General features: G+C 48.6%; 1 protein-coding gene and 1 pseudogene across 1 annotated transcript; both read left to right on the forward strand.

The window, feature by feature from the left end:
* The first annotated feature begins 3,273 nt into the window (after nucleotides 1-3,273).
* Nucleotides 3,274-4,518, forward strand: LOC125547379. Its single transcript, XM_048711268.1, has one exon. It carries the CDS (start codon nucleotides 3,274-3,276, stop codon nucleotides 4,516-4,518), a length of 1,245 nt encoding a protein of 414 aa, XP_048567225.1.
* Nucleotides 4,519-16,101: 11,583 nt separating this feature from the next.
* LOC125547380 lies at nucleotides 16,102-17,347 on the forward strand (annotated as a pseudogene).
* The last annotated feature ends 744 nt before the right edge of the window (nucleotides 17,348-18,091 follow it).

The following is an 18,091-nucleotide window of genomic DNA, read 5'->3' on the forward strand; positions in this document are numbered from 1 at the left end:
GCTGGAACCTTACTACATCATGGTCTTTCACCGTAGACTCTATGTATTGTGCGCTCACGCATTCTGAGGTACCGGGAGTAATAATAAGAAAATTTGGAGGTCGAAGATACCACTAAAAGTTAAACTCTTCATGTGATATCTTCGTAGGGGAGTTGTTCTAATCAAAGACAACCTCGCACAGCGCAATTGGAAGGGAGTAAGAAGTGTTCTTTTTGTACTCATGATGAGACAATCAGACACCTCTTTTTCCAATGCAACTTTGCACGTTCTATCTGGTCAGTCATCCAAATAGCATCAAGTTTATATCCACCCACAAGTGTTACCAATATTTTTGGTCATTGGTTGGACGGTATTTCAAATAGGTTCAAAACACTATTAAGGATGGGAGCGTATGCCTTACTATGGTCGCTTTGGCTATGTAGAAATGATTTTATTTTTAATGACAAAAATGCTTCTCCTTTGCAGGCTATTTTCCATTGTACGGACTCGCTTCGTATGTGGTCTATGCTACAACGAGTGGAGGTCCAACTGCTGTTCAAGGCGGTGTGTACGCGGTTGGAGCAGGTGGCTACGGGGTTTTTTACCCAACATGGGTGGCAGCATAACCCCCGGATCGGTCCATCTCACCTTTCGACATCGGCACAGTGTCGATCTATATGACTCTAGTATTGCCGATTTGTCGGTTTTTGTTTTTTTATGGTTGTCGGGCTTTTGGTGTTTGGCTGTGTGTATCTTAATTATGCAGAGATCGGGTGTTGCTCATAATGCTTTGTATCCATTTGATGCTACATTTTGAGTTAATAAAATCACCCTTTATCGAAAGAAAAGATCTACAAAGATGTGCTCAGCTAGACTAATCTTCGACCAAACACCACAGAAAATGCTGCACGCAGGCAAGCAAAAGGATTAACAGAGCAGCAATTCATCCCCAAATAGATGGGAGCAAGACCTCCTAAATTTTCCTTGACAGCGTCGCTTCATGGTTGGAGAGTAACAACAGTCCAGAGTAGAGGCTGTACTTGTGAACGCCCGCTTCAGATCCTTCCCAATGCACGGCGAGGGGAATTGAAAACAAGATTGATGCCTGAAGATGGAATCCGAATCGCCCGAAGGATTCCGGTAGTGTTCCGGCAGAATCCAGGAGCACAGGTAGCTAAAGGTAATGCAAGAGCAATCCGCCGATAGAACCATTGCCTGAATCTCATGGCAAAACCTGGTCTCTCTAGCCGCGTTTAATTATGTACTAGTATACATGGCCAGAACACATCAATCCCATCACGCTGAATGGTCGACTAAAGTTGCTAATCTGGAAGACCACCGCGCAAACACATCGATTCCTTCGTGATCGATCCCGCCGGCTGCTGACAAAGCGACCTCGGATACGTCTCGCTGGGCTGACCTTGCGCCGGACCTGCTCCATGCCTTGCTGGCCACCTGCACGATGCGGACGATCTCATCCTCCTCTATGCCATCTGCAGCTCATGGCGTGACTGACGGTTCCGAACGGCGTCATCCGCCTCCCTTCACCTGGCAGCGCAGGAAAGAGCAGAGCCCCCGCGGCATGACGTACGACGATGGTGCAAATCTTCTCCATGGCATCTCTTGTGTAGGGTCGGTCAGGGACGCGACCAAGTTCAGGGCCGCCCTTGGGTGCCCTGGCAACATCGAGTAGACGTTCATGGAGAGGACCTTCGGTGCAGATCCGGCGGCAGATCAGACGCGCGCGTATGGAAAGGAAACAAGGAAGGATTTCTTTCTGGTTTGTTGCGTATCAGCCGGCCCGGTAGCTCGTTTTTGTCCGCACTCGATCGCGAACCTCCGAACAGCAAAGCATCTCATCATCAATCAAATCGAATCAAAAAGAGAAAGAGAAAGAGAAAGAAAAAAGACGTCCGACCCAAACCAAACCAAACACCCGATTGGAATCTGACGAACACCAAACGAACCAATGGATGCGCGAGCTTCTCGTCCGCCCTCTTCAACCGCGACTGCACCAACGCCACCTATACTATACTGTACCCATCTATATATGTGAATCAATGACAAAACTGGCCTCTTCAGACCAGAATTGGACTGGGTTGGGTTCGTGTGTGACCTACTCCTCCTCCAAGAGGTGCTAGGGCTGCTGGTCCGGCGACGCCTGGGTCGGCTCACGCTTGAAAGGAGGCTCTACCTAGCTATTAGTAGGATAGATCAATAAACTGAAACCCCTTTGTCTATGCTCCTCCGATCCTGCAACAACAAAATTAAGGAGAAGAAGCAGACCACCCATGCACACGGGCATGCCCAAACTCATCGCATGGAACGAAAGCATGGCCTCTCGCCCATGCCCCAAGTCCAAGTCGCACACGCACCGCGCACGCGGATGAAAAATTACTTCTTGTATATATAGATAGAAGAGAGATGGTGGCATATATTGTCGGAGCAGGGCGGCGACGGCCCGACGCGCGGACGCCGGCTGGCCCTGACGGGCCGCCTCGGCGCGTGTGCCCGTAGGGTCGGAGGAGAGGCATGCCGGTCGTGCCGGTGTTGGAGTAGAGACGCGCGACGGGGCTCGACAGCGGCGACGGGCGACGCAAACCGATCAAGCTTAGATTGGAAAACCAAAAAGAAACCTAGATCAAGAGCTCGGGAAAAAGACTCTCTAGGACAACTGGCCAACACGACCGGCGGACGGACCCTAGGTACGGGCAACACGGCCCCTGGCGGCGGTCATGGAGGTAAGCCTGATACCATATTAGAAGGGAGAGAGACGGATTGTTGCGGAATATGATGGATGTATTATTGAGCCTCGAGGGCGAGTATATAATGAGTACAAGACTTGAAGGACAAGACGCCATGTCTGAAGATAAGATAGGAGACAAATTACAAATTCTAGTCTAGACTACCTAATATATGTATATCTCTCACACAGACGACCGATACCAGTTCGGCTGGCCGACTTATATGCTTCCCTAGAATTAAGCACGTCTTGTGCTTGGTTCCATCACGTATTGTGTCCTATCCGAGTAGTAGACAAATTAATCGCCGTCTAGTTTTATATTTGCCCTGCTTTGCCCCTGTAATAAATCCAGTGAGGTCAATCAGTCAACGCAATAAACATAACGAGGCACACTAGTATATCAATGGATTAAATCAAGCGTGTCGCCGTGGTGTCTACGTACGTATCCCAGTCCCACCCTCTCTTGCTTCGTCGTGCACGTACGGAAAGTACTCCACCTTCATCGTGCACTTCGCGTGGTTAATCTCTCTCAACGAGACGAACCTGCCGTCATGCACGGGACGTCGTCGCCAATGGGCCTCCCGCCAGAATTGCTCCGCGAGATCTCTTGCCGCCTGCACGACCCGGCCGACTTCGTCCGTTTCCACGCGGTCTGCAAGCCATGGCGCAGCTCACACGAGCCGACAACGACTGATTATCAGTTCCTGCCATGGCTCCTCGCGCCAAGCAAGCCTGGTGATGAGTCTCTCAAGCTTAGATCCGTCTTCTTCGGCCGAAGCTACCGCGTGCCGCCGCCAATATCTGCCACCATGATGAACGGGGTGACAAGCGCCGACAGCACCAACATCCGCTATTTCACGGTTTCTCCCCTGAGCCCGACTCTTCACAAACCTGTCGCCGGAGGGGCCTTCGCTAACCCGCCTCTCTCCCCACACATCGACCGGTTGGGGAAGAACCCTAGTGGCATCATCCACAATGACGGTACCCTACTTCTATACAGCAAATACAGCAAATGCAGCAGTAGCGACCTCTACACGACCGAGTTCAGCGCGTCGCTCCTGCATCCCGGCAACGATGAGTGGACGTTTGTCCAGAGGACTTTGGAAACGCCCTGCCATGGCGAGTTCTATGCCATGTATCATGCCGGCAAGATCATTGTGACAATGTACAACAACCTCTGGCTCGTGGTGATGACACCATCCACAGCAGCAACGAACAAGGATGATGTGCTGGTCCCCACGCCACTCTGGACACCGCGCAAGTGTGACGGCTATTTCTGCGAGTACACCTATGTGCTCGAGTCTCGCGGCGAGCTTCTCTGGGCATCGGTGCACATCAAGATGGACTATCCGTACCAGGACAGCGATGGAAAGGGTGTCTGCCGCCTGGTTCGCGCACTGTGGATGTCCATGCATGTGCTTGAGGAGGTTACCGAGGGGTCGAAGAAGCTACAGTGGGCGAGGAAGGATGGCAAGAGCTTGAACGATCGCTTGTTTTTCCTGGGGTGGCCCAACAGTTTCACCATGGACGCGTCGCGGTTTGGCGTGAGCGGCGGGTTCGCCTACTTCTTGTACTGCGATGACCTGGGCCACCGCCAGCCCCATGAGCGGTGTGGTGTGTTTAAGTACAACCTCATCGACAACATGACAGACTTCATCGAGTGGCTACCCCAAGGATGGGACTACGAAATGTGCACGTGGCTCATACCCCAGCCCACCATTGCTCCAATTCATCAGGTTCTAGTTACTACTTCAAGAAGTAATAACATGATTCACATTAAAACACTTTGCCCTTGATTTAGGGTGTTGGTGGGTGACTTTGTCAATCTCAAGATTTGCTGGCTCAGTATTTTGTAAGTGCTCACATGTGTAGGATCTGTGTGTATGTTTATAAGGGTGAGTTTTGTAATATGAGCATCTGTGTTTGTAATATGTTTATAAAAAGGGTGTGGCTAGATCTCAGTCCAAGTCTTAGTCAAGTGACAAAACATATAAAAAGAAGAAAGGCAAAATTTAAGATATTTTTTTTACGGATCTCCACATAAGATCTCACAAATATAGAATTGACTGAGACTTGGTTAAGTCCCAGTCGACTGGGATTTAGCAATCCCGTTCTAAAATAAAGGTGCTTGTTCCCTTTTAAAAAAAAGTTGTTGGTATGTGACCTACCTCTCAATGTGATCCGAATATGACAATCGATGTCGGAGAGCTGCAGATGTTTGCTTCCATTTGATGGTTTGTATATATCAGTTGAGAAATTAAGAGGATTTGTAGATCGCAAATTGTTGTTTTGTGCATAGAGCAGAAACTAGAGATCTTGCAATGGAATCCTGTTGCATTTTGGAGTTTTCAAGTACTCCTCGTCTAAACTAATAGTATAAGATCTTTTTTCTCTACTACTATTAAACAATCAAATAAGAACTTTCTTAAGTGCATCCCACAATTAGCCCCATAACACCGCACGGATCATAAACACAATACGATTAGACCCACAAATCTTAATCTAATGGTCATCCTTGATCTAATAGCTTCATAGGGGTAGGGTGTGCGTGTGTGCGTTCATAGGGGTGAGTGTATGCACGTGTATATGAGCGCTTGTGTCTGTACTGATGCTCAAAAAAAAATAATCACTTAACTATATAATTTAAATTTATGATATCTCATACAATGTTTAGCACAAGAAAATGTGTATGTAACCAGCCGGCAAGACTTGTTAGCTATCATAAAACCAACAATCATCAACAATAAAAAAGTTAATTTGTACGTCAGTTGTAGGCTGTAAAAAAGATGGTATATATACAGTACTACGTGGCAACTAGAGCCGGGTGGAGTACGTACGTGAAAGAGCTTTTTTTTTGTGACAGTACGCGAAAGAACTTAGGCATATAAAACCGGCTGATTCCGCAACTAACGTGCACTCCATCGATCTGGTTTCCACGCCGCCATGGAGAGAAGACGGTGGCTTGACCTACCGCCGGATCTAGCCAGCGAGATCTCACGCCGACTGCACGATGTCACCGACTTCGTCCACTTCCACGCCGTTTGCAAATCATGGCGTGCCTCGTGGTACCCAACGGCGACGACGACGGTCCAATTCCTGCCATGGCTCCTCGCAGCGGTGAAGGAAGACTCGACGCGCCTCGAGTTGAGATGCGTCCTCTCCGGGTCAAACTACCGCTCGCAGCCGCTGCTGTCCGAGCCCTGGGGGATGTGGGGAATCAGCACCGGCGGCACCGCCCTCTGCTGCCTGACCATTGATAGCCTCCGCCCTAGCCTCCATGACCCTCTCACCAGAGCCACTGCACACCTGCCTCCGCTCCCGCGCGAACTCGGCCTGTGGGGGAAGACGATCAATCCGTACGTCATTATCAACGACGACGGCACAACCCTTCTCTACAGCATCTCCTACATCAGCAACATGGTTGGGATTAGGCCCACGGCCAGTTTCAGGGTGGCTCTACTTCGCCCCGGAGACGCAGAGTGGACGATAGTCGAGAGGACCCTCGAGTGCCCCACCTGGTCATCCGAACATGATTTGACGTGTGTCGCATACCAAGGCGGCAAGATCCTGGTCATCATGGAGGCTGGTACATGCCACGTCGTCACACCAAACACCGATGTCACAAGTGACGTGCTTGTCAGGGACGAGAGGGTGTTGCTGCATGCTGGAAGCGTTTTTCGGTGAATCCACCTACGCGTACAACTACGTCTTTAAGTCCCGTGGCGAAATTCTATGGGTGTCGATTCAGACCGGGGAATATTACAGGTATCAGCCGGGGCCAGACCTTCTAGATGTCACGGTTTCAGTGCAGGCACTCCATGAGCCGGCATTGTCAACATTGCAGGCACCGGAGAAGATGACATGGTTGAGGAGGGACGGACATAGTCTAGCCGACCATGTGTTGTTCCTGGGTGCGCGCCATAGCTTCGTTGTGGAGGCGTCGCGGGTGCCCAACGGCCAAGGCGGGTGTGCCTACTTTGTCTATCAAAATAATAGAACCTTTACATTCGGGAAGCGTGGCGTGTTCAGGTGCAACCTCATTGATGGCAAGACCGAGCTAGTACAGCGGCTGCCTCGATGTTGGGACGAGAAGATATGCACATGGTTCAACCCTGCGTCCGACATTAATCCTCCTCAGGTACCTATACACCAACAAAAACAGCTCAAATTTTTCAAGTTCTATTTTTCTCATAATAAAATCCTATATAGTTAGTGATCTAATGTTTGCATCAAGCTAATACACCGTACAAGAGTTTAACCTAAACTCTTCATAAGCCTACTCAAATTCGTTTTTCAATAACAAAAATTATCATCACATCAAGCTTATAAAACCGTAAATGTTCTAACATAGAGTTGATTTTGGAACAAAAGTTCCCTCTGGTGACGGTGCAAGCTCTTTCAAGGGGAATATCTGATCATACCCCATTGTTCGTGGACTCAGGTGAGCCGAACCATGTGGGTAACAAGAACACCTTCTCCTTCGAGATGTCATGGTTTGAACGTGAGGGGTTTTTGGACTTGATGGCCAGGGAATGGGATAGAGGTGTTGGAGGCAAGACTGCGTTAGAGCGTTGGCAGAATAAGATTAGGCATTTAAGGAGTTTCTTACGGGGCTGGGCTAAGCACCTCAGTGGTGTGTATAAGATGGAAAACGATAGACTCCTTGCTCTTATACAGGCCCTGGACATACAGGCCGAATCCACTATCTTAACGTCAACTGCTTCAGGCTAAAAATGAGGCGGAGAAGAGGTTGAAAGAACTGCTCCGCGAAGAAGAATTGAAGTGGGCTTTGCGTGCTAAAGTCCGCAAAGTGGTCCAAGGGGACGCGAATACTCAGTTCTTCCATTTGATAGCCAATGGCAAGCACAGAAAGAAGCGTATCTTTCAGCTTGAGCAAGACGAGGGTACTATTTTAGGCCAGGACAACCTAAAAACATATATTACCGACTATTATAAGCAGTTGTTTGGACCTCCGGAGGATAATTGTGTGTCCCTCGATGAGTCCAGGACTGAGGATGTGCCTCAGCTATCGGCTGCCGATAATGATATTCTGGTTGCCCCGTTCTCGGAGAAGGAGGTGTTTGATGCTATTGCACAGATGAAAAACAATAAGGCTCCCGGACCGGATGGATTCCCGGCAGAGTTCTATAAAAAGTGCTGGCACATTATTAAGGGGGATTTACTACCTATGTTCCATGATCTGTTCTGTGGCCAGCTTCAATTATTTCACTTGAATTTCGGGACTATCACACTGCTTCCCAAGAAGACGGATGCGGTGAGAATTGAGCAATTCAGGCCGATCTGTCTCCTCAATGTTAGTTTCAAAATTTTCACAAGGTCGGGACAAACAGACTCACACAGATTGCGCATTCTGTGGTGCAACAGTCTCAAACTGCTTTCATGCCGGACAGAAATATCCTTGAAGGGGTGGTCGTCCTGCATGAAACACTCCATGAAATCCATTCCAAAAAATTAGATGGAGTAATTTTTAAGGTGGATTTCAAGAAAGCGTACGATAAGGTCAAATGGCCATTCCTCCAACAGTCATTGCGTATGAAAGGTTTTGATGAAGCCTGGCGCCGACAGGTTGAATCATTTACGCAAAAAGGTAGTGTGGGAATTAAAGTTAATGATGACATAGGTCATTACTTCCAGACACATAAAGGCCTAAGACAAGGAGATCCGATGTCCCCTATCTTGTTTAACATTGTGGTGGATATGTTAGCAATTTTGATAGGAAGGGCTAAGGAAAATGGTCAAGTAGGTGGATTGGTACCTCATCTAATTGATGGAGGTGTATCCATCCTTCAGTACGCTGATGATACAATCATCTTTATGGAGCATGACTTGGCCAAGGCGAGAAATATGAAGCTGGTGTTATGCCTATTTGAACAATTGACCGGGTTAAAGATTAATTTTCATAAGAGCGAGCTGTTCTGCTTTGGTAGGGCCAAAGATGAACAGAAGGCTTATAGGCAATTGTTTGGGTGTGAGTTGGGAGAGTTACCCTTCTCTTACCTGGGGATTCCAATCCACCATCGTAGGCTGACTAACAGAGAGTGGAAGTGCATCGAGGATCGGTTTGAGAAAAAAATGAGTTCTTGGAAGGGTAAGCTCATGTCATACGGAGGCCGATTAATCCTGATTAACTCGGTGCTCACGAGTATGCCAATGTTTCTCCTATCGTTCTTTGAGGTCCCAGTTGGTGTTAGGAAGAGACTGGACTTCTATCGATCGCGTTTCTTTTGGCAGGGTGATGAGCTTAAAAGAAAATATCGGCTTGCTAAATGGGACATCATCTGTAGACCGAAAGACCAGGGGGGTCTAGGTATTGAGAATCTAGAAGTTAAGAATAAATGCCTTCTTAGCAAGTGGCTGTGGAAGCTCTCATTGGAGAATGATGCTATGTGGGCTCAAATCCTTCGCAGCAAGTACCTCCAGACAAAAACTTTGTCCCAGGTTACTGTCAGGCCGACCGATTCGCCTTTCTGGAAAGGCTTGATGAAAGTCAAACAGTCGTTGTTTAATAGGACGAAGTTTGTTATTGGAAACGGCACGAGTACACGTTTCTGGGAGGATACTTGGCTTGGCGAGACACCCTTGGCCATCCAATATCCGTCTTTATACCGTATTGCTCAACGACGTGAGGTGTTCGTTGCATCGGTCTTTCAATCGATCCCCCTTAATATTCAGTTCCGACGAACGCTAGCGGGCAATCGTTGGGAAGAATGGCTCCATCTAGTTAGGAGACTGATGGAAGTCCAGCTTTCACAACAACCCGATAAATTACGCTGGAAACTGACTAAATCTGGAGTATTTACGGTTAAATCAATGTATATTGATGTTATTAATTCAAACTCCATTCCTACGTCCAAGCATGTTTGGGATGTCAAAGTTCCTTTGAAAATAAAAGTGTTTATGTGGTTTGTCCATAAACAAGTTATTTTGACTAAGGACAACCTCATAAAGCGTAATTGGACAGGACCTACTAGGTGTAGTTTCTGTGATCGGGATGAGACTATCAAACATCTCTTTTTTGATTGCCCGTTAGCCAAGGTACTTTGGCAGACGGTCCACATTGCTTTTAGCATCAATCCACCGAATTCTGTTTATGCGTTATTTGGGACATGGCTTAATCGGATTGAGCCTAACTTAGCGAGACATATTCGGGTTGCAGTTTGTGCTTTGCTATGGACTATCTGGACTTGCAGAAATGATTTGGTTTTTAACAGAATATCATGTATACACTTTTCGCAGGTCATATTCCGAACTACGGCACTGATCCGTTCGTGGTCGCTACTCACCCATACGGAGGCCAGGGAGCATTTGGTTACTGGGTCTTTCTGCTGGGAGATGGTAGCTCGGAATATTTTCAACCGGTTTGGATGGCGGTCATGTAATAGGATAGGCATTTAGATTCCCTATCTATTTTTTAGCCAGCCGGTTGTGGCGTCTTTTCTCGGCTAGTTGGTGTTTCTAGCCCCTTTTTGGCTCTGTGTGAGCTGTCTGTGCTTTTTTATTATTTATGGAGACCGTTGGAACCATGTTGACACTACTTTATTTGGTTAATAAGAGGGCCGTATGCATCTTTCTGATGCAGAGGCCGGGGAATCACCCCTTTTCAAAAAAAACATAGAGTTGATTTTGCACCGCCAGGAAATCAGCGAGTGGTCACTGGAACAGCAGCCAAAGATAGCTCCAACAATTTCTAGTCGCCCAACACACACACTTCACATCGAGAGACATCGTGTGCCAAGTTTTAGGTTACTGGTGCGCGGACTGCCTCTCACAGTGAAGAGCACTCAGCTACGACTCTTCTTCAGCCAGCACGGCAAAGTGTCCAGTGCCGAGGTGATCTGCTATAAGAAAACTGGTGCGTCACAGGGCATTGGGAATGTAGCTATACAAATGACACATGCCCATGAGGAAGATGCCCTTGCTGCTCTGAGTGAACTGGTTTTAGATGGATGCCGTCTTGAGGTTAGCTTGGTGAAGGAAGGGCAGCCACGACAGCGTCGGCACCGGCGTCAGCGTAGATATATCTAGAAATCTGAATTTTCATTTTGCATGTTATAAAGCAAATATATAATTATTCCGCATGTTGTATGTGTTGCTGCTCCTAGACCATCGTGCCTTGCAGATCCAGCTGTATTTTTTGGAGTGGTAGTTCAACCTAGCTCGGTAGTACTCCTTTTATGTCGGAAATAAGCAATGTTTTTGACATGACTTCTGTCAAGCATTTAAAACTTTCAGTAGGCATATCATTCTAATTAAGATTGAGGATACATTTTTTTAGATGAACAGGGAGGCAACCTCCCCGGCTCCATTTCTCATAGAAAAACGAAACCAGCTTGATACAAAGGTCTCGCCTAAGGCTGTTGAGTCTTTCGAGACTTGAAAACAGAAAAAACTAAAATCTAGGATCTACAAAGCTCCAAGACCAGATGGCTTCCCCGCAGAATTCTATCAGAATTTCTGGGATATCATCAAGTCTGACCTTTTGAAGTTGTTCAATTGTCTTCATGCCAATCGACTTGACCTATTCAGGCTGAATTTTGGCAAGATTGTTTTGTTGCCGAAGATTAAGGAGGCTGAACGGACCCAACAATATAGACCCATATGCCTACTTAATGTCAGCTTCAAAATTTTCACCAAAGTAGCTACGAATAGGTTACACTCGATAGCTGACCATGTTGTTCGGTCATCTCAAACGGCGATCATGCAAGGAAGGAATATACTCCATGGCGTAGTAATCCTGCATGAGACCGTTCACGAGATGCACCGAAAAAACATGAGTGGAGTAGTATTCAAAATTGACTTTAAAAAAGCCTATGATAAGGTTAAATGATCTTTCCTCCAAGAGGCCTTAAGGATGAAAGGTTTCTTCGATAAATGACGTCAATGGATCCACAATTTTGTAACTGGAGGTAGCGTGGCCATCAAAGTCAAAGATGATGTAGGCCATTACTTTCAGACAAAAAAAGGACTACGACAGGGTGACTCCATGTCCTCGATGCTATTTAACATTGTTGCTGACATGTTGGCCATTCTGGTTGAGCGTGCCAAGCAGGACGGACAGATTGCAGGAGTAGTGCCACACCTTGTGGATGGTGGCCTCTCTATTCTGCAATATGCCGATGACACAGTTCTTTTTATGGAACATGACCTGGACCAGGCTCGAAACCTGAAACTCTTGCTTTCAGCGTTTGAGAAAATGTCGGGTCTTAAAATTAACTTCCATAAAAGCGAACTTTTCTTCTTTGGAGAAGTTGTTGAGGCAGCGGCCGATTATGCTGACCTATTTGTTTATGCACATGGCCATTTCCCGATTAAATATCTGGGAATACCGATTCATTATTGACGTCTCACCATTGCGGAGTGGAAGCATGTAGAGGAGTGGTTAGAGAAACGGTTGAGCAGCTGGAAAGGCAAGCTGCTCTCTGTTGGAGGACGGCTGGTTTTGATTAACTCTATCCTCACAAATATGGTTCTCTATATGTTTTCATTCTTCCAACTCCCAAAAGGGGTCATGCAAAGACTGGACTATTTCAGATCCAGATTCTTTTGGCAAGGAGATGGGGAATAGAAAAAATACAGACTAGCCAAGTGGAGTGTGGTTTGTAGGCCGAAACACCAAGGTGGCCTTGGAATTCATGACCTGCAGGTCAAGAATGAGGCTTTCCTTAGTAAATGTTTGTTCGAACTTCTTACTGAGGATGGTGTTTGGCAAACTATACTGCGCAATAAGTATCTAGGCCACAAGGCGGTGTCTCAAGGCATATTGGAAACCTGGCGACTCGCACTTTTGGGCTGGCCTAATTGCGGCAAAGAAACATCTCTTTCGCTTTGGACCTTTCGCGATAAAGGACGGGTCGGAGATTCGTTTTTGGGAAGACATCTGGCTACGCGGTGCCACTCTCCGAGAACAATATCCAGCCTTGTACAACATTGCTCGCGATAAAAATAATATTATTGCGCAGGTGCTCAGTTCATCCCCCCCCCCCCCCGAATATTTCGTTCAGGCGGGATTTGACTGGCCCTGATTATGTCATGGCATATCTTTTGTCGTCTGGATGCGATTAGCTGACAGAAGGCCGGGATGTGTTTCGCTGGAACCTTACTACATCATGGTCTTTCACCGTAGACTCTATGTATTGTGCGCTCACGCATTCTGAGGTACCGGGAGTAATAATAAGAAAATTTGGAGGTCGAAGATACCACTAAAAGTTAAACTCTTCATGTGATATCTTCGTAGGGGAGTTGTTCTAATCAAAGACAACCTCGCACAGCGCAATTGGAAGGGAGTAAGAAGTGTTCTTTTTGTACTCATGATGAGACAATCAGACACCTCTTTTTCCAATGCAACTTTGCACGTTCTATCTGGTCAGTCATCCAAATAGCATCAAGTTTATATCCACCCACAAGTGTTACCAATATTTTTGGTCATTGGTTGGACGGTATTTCAAATAGGTTCAAAACACTATTAAGGATGGGAGCGTATGCCTTACTATGGTCGCTTTGGCTATGTAGAAATGGATTTGTTTTTTAATGACAAAAATGCTTTCCTTTGCAGGCTATTTTCCATTGTACGGACTCGCTTCGTATGTGGTCTATGCTACAACGAGCGGAGGTCCAACCGCTGTTCAAGCGGTGTGTACGCGGTTGGAGCAGGTGGCTACGGGGTTTTTTACCCAACATGGGTGGCAGCATAACCCCCGGATCGGTCCATCTCACCTTTCGACATCGGCACAGTGTCGATCTATATGACTCTAGTATTGCCGATTTGTCGGTTTTTGTTTTTTTATGGTTGTCGGGCTTTTGGTGTTTGGCTGTGTGTATCTTAATTATGCAGAGATCGGGTGTTGCTCATAATGCTTTGTATCCATTTGATGCTACATTTTGAGTTAATAAAATCACCCTTTATCGAAAGAAAAGATCTACAAAGATGTGCTCAGCTAGACTAATCTTCGACCAAACACCACAGAAAATGCTGCACGCAGGCAAGCAAAAGGATTAACAGAGCAGCAATTCATCCCCAAATAGATGGGAGCAAGACCTCCTAAATTTTCCTTGACAGCGTCGCTTCATGGTTGGAGAGTAACAACAGTCCAGAGTAGAGGCTGTACTTGTGAACGCCCGCTTCAGATCCTTCCCAATGCACGGCGAGGGGAATTGAAAACAAGATTGATGCCTGAAGATGGAATCCGAATCGCCCGAAGGATTCCGGTAGTGTTCCGGCAGAATCCAGGAGCACAGGTAGCTAAAGGTAATGCAAGAGCAATCCGCCGATAGAACCATTGCCTGAATCTCATGGCAAAACCTGGTCTCTCTAGCCGCGTTTAATTATGTACTAGTATACATGGCCAGAACACATCAATCCCATCACGCTGAATGGTCGACTAAAGTTGCTAATCTGGAAGACCACCGCGCAAACACATCGATTCCTTCGTGATCGATCCCGCCGGCTGCTGACAAAGCGACCTCGGATACGTCTCGCTGGGCTGACCTTGCGCCGGACCTGCTCCATGCCTTGCTGGCCACCTGCACGATGCGGACGATCTCATCCTCCTCTATGCCATCTGCAGCTCATGGCGTGACTGACGGTTCCGAACGGCGTCATCCGCCTCCCTTCACCTGGCAGCGCAGGAAAGAGCAGAGCCCCCGCGGCATGACGTACGACGATGGTGCAAATCTTCTCCATGGCATCTCTTGTGTAGGGTCGGTCAGGGACGCGACCAAGTTCAGGGCCGCCCTTGGGTGCCCTGGCAACATCGAGTAGACGTTCATGGAGAGGACCTTCGGTGCAGATCCGGCGGCAGATCAGACGCGCGCGTATGGAAAGGAAACAAGGAAGGATTTCTTTCTGGTTTGTTGCGTATCAGCCGGCCCGGTAGCTCGTTTTTGTCCGCACTCGATCGCGAACCTCCGAACAGCAAAGCATCTCATCATCAATCAAATCGAATCAAAAAGAGAAAAAGAAAGAGAAAGAAAAAAGACGTCCGACCCAAACCAAACCAAACACCCGATTGGAATCTGACGAACACCAAACGAACCAATGGATGCGCGAGCTTCTCGTCCGCCCTCTTCAACCGCGACTGCACCAACGCCACCTATACTATACTGTACCCATCTATATATGTGAATCAATGACAAAACTGGCCTCTTCAGACCAGAATTGGACTGGGTTGGGTTCGTGTGTGACCTACTCCTCCTCCAAGAGGTGCTAGGGCTGCTGGTCCGGCGACGCCTGGGTCGGCTCACGCTTGAAAGGAGGCTCTACCTAGCTATTAGTAGGATAGATCAATAAACTGAAACCCCTTTGTCTATGCTCCTCCGATCCTGCAACAACAAAATTAAGGAGAAGAAGCAGACCACCCATGCACACGGGCATGCCCAAACTCATCGCATGGAACGAAAGCATGGCCTCTCGCCCATGCCCCAAGTCCAAGTCGCACACGCACCGCGCACGCGGATGAAAAATTACTTCTTGTATATATAGATAGAAGAGAGATGGTGGCATATATTGTCGGAGCAGGGCGGCGACGGCCCGACGCGCGGACGCCGGCTGGCCCTGACGGGCGCCTCGGCGCGTGTGCCCGTAGGGTCGGAGGAGAGGCATGCCGGTCGTGCCGGTGTTGGAGTAGAGACGCGCGACGGGGCTCGACAGCGGCGACGGGCGACGCAAACCGATCAAGCTTAGATTGGAAAACCAAAAAGAAACCTAGATCAAGAGCTCGGGAAAAAGACTCTCTAGGACAACTGGCCAACACGACCGGCGGACGGACCCTAGGTACGGGCAACACGGCCCCTGGCGGCGGTCATGGAGGTAAGCCTGATACCATATTAGAAGGGAGAGAGACGGATTGTTGCAGAATATGATGGATGTATTATTGAGCCTCGAGGGCGAGTATATAATGAATACAAGACTTGAAGGACAAGACGCCATGTCTGAAGATAAGATAGGAGACAAATTACAAATTCTAGTCTAGACTACCTAATATATGTATATCTCTCACACAGACGACCGATACCAGTTCGGCTGGCCGACTTATATGCTTCCCTAGAATTAAGCACGTCTTGTGCTCGGTTCCATCACGTATTGTGTCCTATCCGAGTAGTAGACAAATTAATCGCCGTCTAGTTTTATATTTGCCCTGCTTTGCCCCTGTAATAAATCCAGTGAGGTCAATCAGTCAACGCAATAAACATAACGAGGCACACTAGTATATCAATGGATTAAATCAAGCGTGTCGCCGTGGTGTCTACGTACGTATCCCAGTCCCACCATCTCTTGCTTCGTCGTGCACGTACGGAAAGTACTCCACCTTCATCGTGCACTTCGCGTGGTTAATCTCTCTCAACGAGACGAACCTGCCGTCATGCACGGGACGTCGTCGCCAATGGGCCTCCCGCCAGAATTGCTCCGCGAGATCTCTTGCCGCCTGCACGACCCGGCCGACTTCGTCCGTTTCCACGCGGTCTGCAAGCCATGGCGCAGCTCACACGAGCCGACAACGACTGATTATCAGTTCCTGCCATGGCTCCTCGCGCCAAGCAAGCCTGGTGATGAGTCTCTCAAGCTTAGATCCGTCTTCTTCGGCCGAAGCTACCGCGTGCCGCCGCCAATATCTGCCACCATGATGAACGGGGTGACAAGCGCCGACAGCACCAACATCCGCTATTTCACGGTTTCTCCCCTGAGCCCGACTCTTCACGAAACCTGTCGCCGGAGGGGCCTTCGCTAACCCGCCTCTCTCCCCACACATCGACCGGTTGGGGAAGAACCCTAGTGGCATCATCCACAATGACGGTACCCTACTTCTATACAGCAAATACAGCAAATGCAGCAGTAGCGACCTCTACACGACCGAGTTCAGCGCGTCGCTCCTGCATCCCGGCAACGATGAGTGGACGTTTGTCCAGAGGACTTTGGAAACGCCCTGCCATGGCGAGTTCTATGCCATGTATCATGCCGGCAAGATCATTGTGACAATGTACAACAACCTCTGGCTCGTGGTGATGACACCATCCACAGCAGCAACGAACAAGGATGATGTGCTGGTCCCCACGCCACTCTGTACACCGCGCAAGTGTGACGGCTATTTCTGCGAGTACACCTATGTGCTCGAGTCTCGCGGCGAGCTTCTCTGGGCATCGGTGCACATCAAGATGGACTATCCGTACCAGGACGGCGATGGAAAGGGTGTCTGCCGCCTGGTTCGCGCACTGTGGATGTCCATGCATGTGCTTGAGGAGGTTACCGAGGGGTCGAAGAAGCTACAGTGGGCGAGGAAGGATGGCAAGAGCTTGAACGATCGCTTGTTTTTCCTGGGGTGGCCCAACAGTTTCACCATGGACGCGTCGCGGTTTGGCGTGAGCGGCGGGTTCGCCTACTTCTTGTACTGCGATGACCTGGGCCACCGCCAGCCCCATGAGCGGTGTGGTGTGTTTAAGTACAACCTCATCGACAACATGACAGAGTTCATCGAGTGGCTACCCCAAGGATGGGACGAGGAAAAGTGCACGTGGCTCATACCCCAGCCCACCATTGCTCCAATTCATCAGGTTCTAGTTACTACTCCAAGAAGTAATAACATGATTCACATCAAAACACTTTGCCCTTGATTTAGGGTGTTGGTGGGTGACTTTGTCAATCTCAAGATTTGCTGGCTTAATCTTTTGTAAATGCTCATAGGTGTAGGATGTGTGTGTATGTTTATAGGGGTGAGTTTTGTAACATGAGCATCTGTGTTTGTAATATGTTTATAAAAAGGGTGTGGCTTGATCTTAGTCTAAGTCTCAGTTAAGTGACAAAACTCACTCGGACATGGGCGACGGGGCGGCGATCCTTCCGCTCCTACCGCCCCCACCTGATCCGCCGTCGGCGGGGCGAACGGCGCCGCCGCGGCCTGCTCGGGAGGAGTCGCCGCTGTCGGGGCGGTCACCAGAGGCCGGCGGATCGCCGGCTCCGCAGACTGCGGCGGAGATCGGGGGGTTTCTTCATCCGGCCAAATGGAAAATTTTCTTCCAACATGCCCGGGCTGTCGGGCGTAGATCGGAGGGAGTTCTCTACACGTACTACCCATCGAGGTGGACCGTGGTGCGTGGTCTGGATGGTGACATTCTCGGAGGGGATTACCTAAAAGCTGATGAGAAGATTAACGAAGGTACGCGGTTGCTCATTGATATTTTTGATGTTACCGTTCATTCGCGTGTGCAGGAGGAACCGGAGATACTTTATCACATTGACTTGATCGATCTCACGGAGGATCCAAAGCCCTCGAAGCCGCGGTTCGGGGGGCGCTTTTGGGTATTGGCTGATGAGGTGACGCTCGTGGATGAGCCCGAAGCGAAGGAGGAGTGCCCGGC

The sequence above is a fragment of the Triticum urartu genome, chromosome 3 (genome assembly GCF_003073215.2).
Source record: "Triticum urartu cultivar G1812 chromosome 3, Tu2.1, whole genome shotgun sequence".
Taxonomy (NCBI): domain Eukaryota; kingdom Viridiplantae; phylum Streptophyta; class Magnoliopsida; order Poales; family Poaceae; genus Triticum; species Triticum urartu.